General features: G+C 40.3%; 1 protein-coding gene across 2 annotated transcripts in view; it reads left to right on the forward strand.

Moving 5' to 3' along the window:
• Nucleotides 1-10,652, forward strand: part of AHCYL1 (adenosylhomocysteinase like 1) — a 139,852-nt gene that overhangs the window by 50,405 nt on the left and 78,795 nt on the right. For both annotated transcript variants that reach the window (XM_088457307.1, XM_088457308.1), the window contains exons 6-7: nucleotides 2,238-2,335; nucleotides 2,424-2,530. In XM_088457307.1, the coding sequence (XP_088313433.1) occupies nucleotides 2,238-2,335; nucleotides 2,424-2,530 (205 nt within the window). The remainder of the gene's footprint in view (nucleotides 1-2,237; nucleotides 2,336-2,423; nucleotides 2,531-10,652) is intronic.

The following is a 10,652-nucleotide window of genomic DNA, read 5'->3' on the forward strand; positions in this document are numbered from 1 at the left end:
CACTCTCCATCCCCTGGACGTTTCCTCTCATATCTCTTCCCACTGTCCCTGCTACCTTGGGTCCTCTACGTGTTGAATGAAGACCATCCTGGTCGCTCCAGATTGATCGTGCAGGGCATGGTGCGCGGATATAAGAAGAATCTGTGGCTCCCCCTTGGTGTATTCCACTCAAGCTGGACCCTCCCACTCGGGGTTCGTTCTTCTACTAGGATCTAGCTGGTCTGACTTTGACGGGGTGGCTTTTGAGACAGGCCTCCTGAAGGCCAGGGTTTCTCTAATGTCGTTATGTGTAGGATGCTTTGTGCCAGTAAACCTGTTTCTGCAACGGCGTATCACCAGGCGTGGTGAGCCTAATTTTTCTGGTGTGCTGTCTGGAAGTTGGATCCTGAGGTTTTCCGGCTCTCCAGGTTTTTGTCCTTCCTTTTAAGGAGGGTTCAACATGTCCCTCCACTTTTCTTCCCTTAAGGTTCAGGTCACGGTCTATTTCCTGAGAGGGATTGTGGTTATTCTTGCCGTGCAGACTTTTCTCCAAGGGGTGCTCCACATCCAGCCCTACTTTGTTCCCCCTGTTTCCCTTTGGGACCTGGTTCTGGTCCTGCGGGCTGTTCAGAGCCATACTTTTGAGCCTTTGTACTCAGTGGACCTAGCTTACATGGAAGACAGTGTTTCTCCTGGCTATCTTTTTTGCCAGGAGGATTTTGGAATAATGTGCCCTGTCTACAGGTCACCTTTCTTGATTTTTCTCCATGAAAGGCCAGTCCTGTGGTCACCCTGGTTTTCTTCCGAAAGTTGTTTGCCAGTTTTATATCAACCAGGATACTGTGGTCCATTTTTGTACCTGTGGTGGATCTTGGGACGTGGCACGGGTATTTATGTTGACAGGACCAAGGAGTTCTGGTGCACGGACTCTTTATTTGTGCATGATATTAACAAACTGGATTGCCTTCAACCAAATAGTCGATGGCCCATTATATTAAAGCAGTCATCAGTTAGGCCTACACTGTGATGGCCCATTTGACCCGGTCAGTGTGACCACCTGGGCAGCTAAGTGTGATGCCTCAGCGGATCAGCTTTGCAGGTCAGTGTGTTCCTCAGCACACATTCTACTGGTTTGACACCTTTACACACCGATATATAAGTGTTGCATATCAAATGAATCAGTACAGTCACCTGGTGTGTCTTAGCATTGCATTGTGACTAAGAGTAAGACACATTTCGGGAAAAAAGACACTCTGCACAAGCTGCCTCGCATGGGATCTGATGGTTCACTCATGCCGGACATCTTGTGCCGCATGGCGTATTGAGGCTAGGTGTATGAGGACACATCTGATATACAAGTGTTGCATATCAGTGCAATCTCATATGCTTACATTACCCATCTCTCCCCCATTCCTCCTAGGTGTATGAAAGAGTAATTGCACTAAATGCACAAATCTGGATTTTGAAAAAAAAAAATGAAATAACATATTAGAAATAATAGGGATGTAGTTATCAGACCAGCGGACGGCATGCAGCTGGACTGAATCCCGACGCTGAAAGTCCGACACGGGACTTAAGATAGGCGTCAAAATACCGACGCCGGAACACAGACAGATGCCAGTCCGAACCAGGTAAGTCCGGGCGTCTTAGCTGTTAGCCGTGGGGGGTGATGAGGTTAGGTTTAGATAGCATAGCGGGGTTAGCATTAGTTTGTTGTTTTTTTTTTTTTTTTTGGGGGGGGGGGGTTAGGGTTAGGCACCCCCGGGGGGTTAGGGTGGTTAAGCACTACGGAGGGAAAGTTAAGTTTTGGTAGCATAGCGGGGTTAGCATTAGGTTGTTTTTTTTTTGGGGGGGGGGGGGGAGGGGTTAGAGTTAGGCACCCCTGGGGGGGTTAGGGTTAGGCACCAGGGGGGGGATAGGGTGGTTAGGCACTAAGGAGGGAGGGTTAGGGTGCAATGTGGGGAGTGTTAGTCTACAAGAAGGGAGGTTAGGGGGAGAAGGGGGGAGGGTAACTATACTTACCCGACCCCTGTCAGGATACCAACCATCGGGATGCCGCCATCGGCATTTTGACAGCAGACTTTCTGACTGCCGGCATTACGTACCAATTCCGAAATAATATTATGTCTATTTGAGAAAAGGTGTTTTCTTTCCCACCATCTCATGTTGATTTTTTCAAGGTTCTGTTCTGTTCAGATCTGCCTCATCTATTTTACTTGCTTATTTGTTCACTCTGACAAATGTCTATGTGGTCGTAGGTGTTGCAGTCTTTGCATGGAAAGGAGAGTCAGAGAATGATTTCTGGTGGTCTATTGATCGCTGTGTGAATGGAGATAGCGGTTGGCAGGCAAATATGGTAAGTTCAGTTAGCAGCTACTATTTTTTGTTGATTGGTCACCTTACTGCGTGTTTACCACCTACTGAATAGCTGTTCTTTTCCTAAGATTCTGGATGATGGAGGAGATTTAACTCACTGGGTCTATAAGAAATATCCAAATGTTTACAAAAATATCCGTGGTATTGTTGAGGAGAGTGTGACTGGAGTGCACAGGTGAGTTATAATGGGTACTTGGTACTTTGGTATACATTACAGTTTTAATTGAGAAAGCCATATACCAGCAATAGCACATTATGATGGGTAGCATGTTATGAAGCTGGCATATTAGAAGAATCACTGGATTTGTGCAATTATATGGGACAAGGGGCCTGATTCAGAGATGTACGGTACAGCAACAGCTGCTGCATCCCAGTATTCAGTGGCTTTGCTAAAATATGCAAAAGCCATAGGAGGAGTCTTAAGTAAAAAGACGCCGACTGCTGTCTTTTCTGATCCGCTGTGTCATCTGATCAACTGCGTGAACATCGGATGTCTGAGTAAACCTCCGGTTACTCGGGATGTCCGCCAAAATTGTGCTGCTAGAACCAGTGAAGCTGCCACTGGCATTTGGCTTTTCGATCCCTGTTGCCGCCCCCAAACACCAGCAGTATGTCAGTCATGCTGCAGCTTTTTGGGGCATTGCGACTGACTACCAGGACCAGATCTACACATGTGCAGTGTGGCTCCTGCGCATACGCAGGTCATTAAAAATCAGAGATTTACATAAATATTGGATACACTAAATCTTTGAATCAGGCACAGTGTTTGGTGGTACAATACTGTTTGTAGATTTTAAACCCCCCTCGCTATTTTTCCAGTTTTTATTTAAGCAATTCTAGTCTAGTGAATAACCTGAAATTGTACAAAGTAAACGTTCAACTGCTAGTTAAAAAAAAATAAAAAAATAAATATATATCTATCTATCTATCTATCTATCTATATATATATATATATATATATATATATGTATGTATATATGTATATATATATATGTGTGTGTATATATATATATATATATATATATATATATATATATATATATATATATATATAATATAAATACACACACACACACAGAAACACACTGGTCCGGCACTCATGTACAGAAGTAACTGCGCCCGGTGCCCTCACAGCCAGAGCTAGTGACAATAAACATAAGTGCGGCACTCAGAGCTATAGAAACCACAGAAACTACAACATTTCAATCTTTAAGATTTTCGTCAGGTATAAACAATAGAAGAAAAAAAACTGCGCTCTGATATTTAGGTTGAGACATGGGAATGACACATCAATATATAAAAAAGTTTAATACTTTAAAATAATAGCAAAAAACAAAAACACACATACAAACACAATATAGTGGATGTGAAATAAATAATCAGCACTGCTAAATTAGCTCATAAGAAATGTAACAGGCAGGTAATTAGCAAGCATTCAGATTTAAGGAGTTGATCAGGCTCCAAAATCTAAAAACACACTCTCCTGTATTATTGGCTAAGCCATATACCTGTATAAATATGAACTATATAATGCTGTAGCAAATTAGATTTATAAAGGCAATGATATAGCCTATAGCTACTGGATAGCTATCCCCAACAATGTATCAATAATGATATTAATGGAACCCGTTGAAAAAATTTTTTTTTCCACTTTAGTATCAAAGTCACAGATGGTATGGCCAATCTCAGATATAGAAAGTGAGGCTGACCGTGTGATCCAAAAACACGCCTGTATATAGCAAGTGGAAAAGTACCCTATTGTGCATTAACCAGTCACGCAGAGTTCTGCTGGGTACTTAGATAATTAAAGCTGCCGATGAATACCTGTAGATAAGAACCATGCCGTCCCTTTACACAAAGGAGATTGGAGCTGGAGTTAATCGATATAATTCAGCGGGAGATGCTGAGCATAAGTGTCCAACACGTCTGTAGCCCGCTTGTTCTCTCGTGGTCGGAGTCAATGCCCGTCTTTGTGCTGACAGCCGCCGAGACCTCCGTCAGCAGTCACGTGACTCAGATCCGCGTCTGGAGTGAACACCGGAGGATGCTGCGGGCAGGACAGTCCGTCCACCAGAAGAAAATACACAGAGGAGACCCACCTAATTAGGCAGTGGTCTAATGATGAATCCAAAACTCACAGGATATCTTTCAGGCTGGTTGTCAATGTAGCAGCATCTGGTTCCAAATGGGGAATAGCTTCAGTGGCTTGTGTGGAGAGCAGCAACGCGTTTCGGCTACTACTGTAGCCTTTTTCAAGCTGTAATGCTCCCCTTCATAGTTGAATGATATATATAGTATTAGGATGGAAACCATTGGGTAATTAGATAATTATTTAATTATTTCACTCATTATCCAACTCTCCTTAACCCTTAGTAATCAGTTCAAACAAGAATGTATCCGTATCATTTACCAATGTGATCTTATTATTTCTTGTAATATAAAAAGAAAATATCTTAAACACAATACATTCAATAAAAATATAAAAAATATATATAAAAATAAAAACTAAATCAGTTAATGGAATCAATTAATAATAAACATATGAATAATGAACATAATATACATATATAAAAATGTGTGTATATAGCACGTATGTGTGCATACATAAGCACACGTACTACAGCCCACATATGTCAACATATGTGAACACATGTTTAGCTGCCTACCCTAATGTCCCAACAATAAACATGACAGAGTAATATAGACCATCGGAGGATATATACTATAATTAAAACACTACTACTAGTGATTAATTAAAACATTGCCTGTGCAATGTACGCTATTTTGCAATATCTAGAGTAGTCCACTAGAATTGATGGAAAGAAGAGAGAGACACAAGGAGAACTATCCTATCTACATGTACACAAAAACATGTACATGGACCATCAATGATCTCCAATTACCAACCAATAGCCTTCTAAATACCAACATAGCTCTAACATATTAAAAATATTGAGTCAAATATCAATGTAGATCCTGATAGAGTAGATAAATCAGTAAAAGCACCTTATATAACAAAATGGCTCGAATTAGGAGAATAGGACCATCTCTAATAGATCCAAACGATATATCAGGGAAACACTCTGATGAAAAACTATATCTGGCCATATGCTAATAGCCCAGATAAACTCGGGCGTATGAGTGAACTAACAAGATGCAAAAGATAGTATATGACCCGCTACAAGCTAAGGATAAAGAAGAGAGCGAACCATAATGATACAGCTATATTAATTTACATTAACAGTATACCAAGGAGGGATAAATGTACACATGTATACATACACCTACACACATATATACACATACACACATACATGTATATATACATATATGCATAGACATATACACACGTAGATAAATAAAGAGGGATCCAAAAATCTCTTAAAGGTAGAGGGAGAAAAAAGGACTGTACTCCCCTGGTGACCGGTCCACTGACCAGACAGTATATATGGACCAGTACAAGCTACTCCCCCATACCCAACAGAGGAGTTAATCACAGAACTCCAACGCTTCATTTAAGCCATCTGGAGAAAGTGATTGAAGTCTAAAAATCCATTTTGATTCCGCTTCACAGAGAAGTTTAAATCTATCACCTCCTCTTACAGTTTTCTTAATGGTCTCCACCCCATGACTCTAAGACAGTCGGGATTATTCTGATGTACCTCTGAGAAATGTCGAGAGACACTATGTGTCTCCTTACCTCTAATGATATTTAGTTTGTGCTCACGAAACCGTTCCTTCAGAGTACGTGTGGTACGACCCACGTACTGCATCGGACAGTTACAGTTTAGTACATATACAACATAAGTCGACTCACAACTAATAAAGGAATTTATTTCAAAATTGGCTCCTGTCTTAACCGATGTTACGTGTTTACTTTTGTTGGCAACATATTTACATGTTAGGCATCTCGTATGATTGCAAGTATAGCAACCTTGAGGTTTTTGGGGAATCCAAGTGTCGATTTCTCCAGATGTTATCTTATTACTATAATAAGTACTAGGAGTCAAAAAACTTTTCAGATTTCTGTTCTTTTTAAAAATAATACTCTGTTTATTTGCAATGAAATTAGGAAGTATTGGATCGGAATGTAAGATCTTATAGTTCCTACTAATTATGGAGCTAATCCGTCTGGATTCGTTATTAAATTGAGAAATGAATAATAGTGAAGTATCTACTCTAGATATCGCAAAATAGCGTACATTGCACAGGCGATGTTTTAATTAATCACTAGTAGTAGTGTTTTAATTATAGTATATATCCTCCGATGGTCTATATTACTCTGTCATGTTTATTGTTGGGACATTAGGGTAGGCAGCTAAACATGTGTTCACATATGTTGACATATGTGGGCTGTAGTACGTGTGCTTATGTATGCACACATACGTGCTATATACACACATTTTTATATATGTATATTATGTTCATTATTCATATGTTTATTATTAATTGATTTCATTAACTGATTTAGTTTTTATTTTTATATATATTTTTTATATTTTTATTGAATGTATTGTGTTTAAGATATTTTCTTTTTATATTACAAGAAATAATAAGATCACATTGGTAAATGATACGGATACATTCTTGTTTGAACTGATTACTAAGGGTTAAGGAGAGTTGGATAATGAGTGAAATAATTAAATAATTATCTAATTACCCAATGGTTTCCATCCTGACATACTGAGTGCCGCACTTATGTTTATTGTCATTACCTCTTGCTGTGAGGGCACCAGGCGCAGTTACTTCTGTACATGAGTGCCGGACCAGTGTGTTTTTTTGGATTGGAACAGCTTCTTACAACACGTGGAGCTGAACCAGGTCAAGGCACCTTGCTGTTAATATTGTATTTTTTCTTCAGCATTTTGTCATCCATTTTTATTTTTTATTTTTGTATTATTTATTTTTCACGTTTTTTGTGGAAGATTATTGTCGTCTGTTGGAGTGGACCTTGCCATACCCCTCTGGAGGGAAGTTTTGATACTATGGCAGAAATTACTGAGGATACCTCGGGGTCTTTTGATCCACTAACTCTCCCACTAGATGAGACATTGACCTGTTCAGAAACTGAAGCTGAACATATTTTACGTAAAGAGTCACTATTTGAGTTACCTGAAGCCTTACTTTGTGATCTTCTATTCTATAATTTAGTATGATTGAAAAAGGAGATCGATTTTAATTATCATGCAATCTCCCTAAGTGACTACTATCATGCTAAAAGAATTCCAAGAGGTTTTAGGATGGATGGATTGCGGTACTTAATAAGTGCCCTATGGGTTTACTTTTATTAGTTATCGAGCAATCCAATAAGGAGATGGAGGCAGTAAAGGAGAAGATTATTACATTTGAGAATGATCATTTACAGACTCTCTCTCAGGATGATAATGAGGATTGTATTAATAAATTGAATCATCAGTTGGCGATCTATAAACGAGATCTCATTAAATTTAAGAGAGAGAAACTAGAGAAGGTCAATAGGGACTATGAACAACATCAAGTCTACAGGTGGTCAGGTGGTTGTCCGGGAATAGATCTGAGGAACGTAGGAAACCTTTCCATAGAAGAGGGAAATATCCCAAAAGCACTTTGGATACGGAGACGTCCGCTGATAGTAACACGAGTGACTCTGAGATGAGACAGCGGGGTAGACGGGATCCCTCTGTCCCTTTTAGGGGTCATTACACGCACCAAAGGGGCCCTAAGAAACGACCCACCTGCAGAAGTGGTCAGTTCAAACGGCAGAGGACATGGAAGACGACCGCCAAAACTACCAAGGAAGAAATAATTTTCAACCTGTCTAGCCATGAATTAACCCTGAGTGAACGCAGTGTTCTATCTAAGGGGCTTTCATTTGTCCCTTCAAATGATTTCTCGGATCTCCGTTGGCAAGCTGAAAAATTTCAACTTAATCGGAAATTGAAACTTAAAGAATATTTTTCTAAGAATGTGATAAGTTCTGTAACACCTACTGTATCTATTCCTGAGAAACTCAAACCCCTACAAAGAAAATCGACTTTTGACCCTCTCTCTAGCAACTCATCTAGTAAGACCTTTATGAGACTTATAGAGAAAGAGACTACTGAGGTAATATCCAACTCTAAAGCCAAACCCCGATATTTTAATTTATCACCTGATGAGAGACGTGCACTGAAATCCCTGAGTGCTAATGATAATTTGATCATCTGCCCTGCGGACAAGGGCGGTGCAATAGTACTGCAGGACATTGATGCCTACCGCTCTGAAATTATGAGACAGTTAAATGAACCTGGAGTGTATAGTAAACTTAATGGTGATCCCACCACTAACTTCACTAGGGAACTCAGAGAAACCTTGAGTGAAGCTAAAGATGCACTACTCATTGTTGAACTGGTTTTTCAAATATTAATTCCTGATTTCACATTGAAGCCTATTTTATACACTCTTCCTAAGGTGCATAAAGGACTTAATCCGCCTCCTGGTAGACCGATTGTGTCAGTTCGCGGCTCGTTATTCCAGCCGACATCGATTTTACTGGATTTCATCTTACAACCCTTGATTCTGGATCACCCTAATTTCTTGTTGGATACGACTATGCTTTTGCAATTATTAAAGTCTGTGGCTATACTATCATCCACAGAGGTTTGGCTGGTGACGGCGGATGTCACCAGTCTCTATACTATTATTCCTCATCAGGACGGTTTAATGTCTGTGAGAAAATTGTTAACTAGCAAGGCCACCCTGGACTCAGTGTCTATTAACATCATATTACGTCTATTGACACTTGTTCTGCTTTGCAATTTATTTGTATTTGATGGTTTATACTATTTGCAAACTAAAGGATGTGCCATGGGCTCATCCGTGGCTCCTACCTATGTGAACATCTATATGTTCGACATTCAACAACAATTTTTCTATAGTGACACGAGGATTGCATCCAGAATTTTGTTTTATAAAGATTTATAGACTATTTATTTTTTATATGGGTTTGTTCTTGTAATGATCTAAAAATGTTTTTTGATCGTCATAATGCTTCAGAATGTCCGGTGGAGCTTACATATAACATTCAGAGTGAGACAATAGAGTTTTTGGATGTTAGGATGAATTTAACCAATTCGTCATTGGAGACCACGGTGTACCGAAAGGACACTGATCGCAATACTTACTTGCATGCGAGTAGTTGCCATCCGAGAGGTCTAAAACTTGGTATTCCGTACTCTCAGATGATAAGACTGATGAGGATAAATAGTAGGAGGGAATTGGCGATTCAGCAAATTGATGAGCTTATTGCACGTTTTGTAGCCAGAGGTTACGAATTGTAATATTTATTACAGCTGAAGCATAAAGTGTTACAGTTTCAACAGAGTGACTTATTATGTAGAAAAATACGAGTTTAGTCCAATGACAATTTTACATGGGTCACCCAATTTAATACCCTGTCCCCTGAGATCAATACCATCAGTAAAAGATTGTGGCACCTTGTGCAGACAGATAAGGATTTGGGTCTACAGAACCAATCATTACGGGCCTGCTATTCTAGAGGTAGGAACCTTAGAAATTTACTAGTGAAGACCGATATCACTGTTATGGGTGTCACATGTAGATACATGTTGGCTGGTGACACATTTTACCATCCTCACTCGGGTAAGATTCTACACATTAGGCATCATCTCACATGTGATTCCATGTTTGTGATCTACCAGATTTTGTGTCCGCGTAAGCCTGTGGTGCTTGGGAGAGGGGGGACCCTTTTTTGGGGGGTCCCCAACTCCCCCCAGATCATCGGCTTGCGCTGACCGACTTGGGGTGTAATGCCTTGGACCAGGAGCCCCGGTGATTGGGTCTCCGGTCTGTGGCATTACACCGCGGTCGGTTGGGTCTGGTGCTGGTCTTAAATATAGGGGGTACCCCACGTCGTTTTTGCCCCCTATATTTAAAACCAGCAATAGTCCCTGCAGCCTGGTGTTGGTTTCTAAAATACGGTGGAACCCTACACATTTTGTTCCCCGTATTTTTAGAAACCACCACTGGCTGGCAAGCCTGGGGCTGGTTTGGCTATTGGGGGGGGGGGGGGGGAGGCCTTATGTCATTTTTTTTTTTTTAATTTTTACAAATTATTTTTACAGGTTAACAAAAACGGGAATTTTTGGAAAATATTCTAGGGACCCCCCTAATGATGTCTAGACATGGGGGATCACTATGGGTACCCCCATTTTTCACTACTGAAGGAAGTCGGAGTTTCTAATAGCCGCGGCAGGAAAAAACACCTGGCAAAGCTATTTAAAAACCCGACTTTCTTTTGCAGGCAAAAACGGGGTTAC

Source organism: Taudactylus pleione, unplaced genomic scaffold (assembly GCF_031769625.1).
Source record: "Taudactylus pleione unplaced genomic scaffold, aTauple2 ptg000755l, whole genome shotgun sequence".
NCBI classification, from domain to species: domain Eukaryota; kingdom Metazoa; phylum Chordata; class Amphibia; order Anura; family Myobatrachidae; genus Taudactylus; species Taudactylus pleione.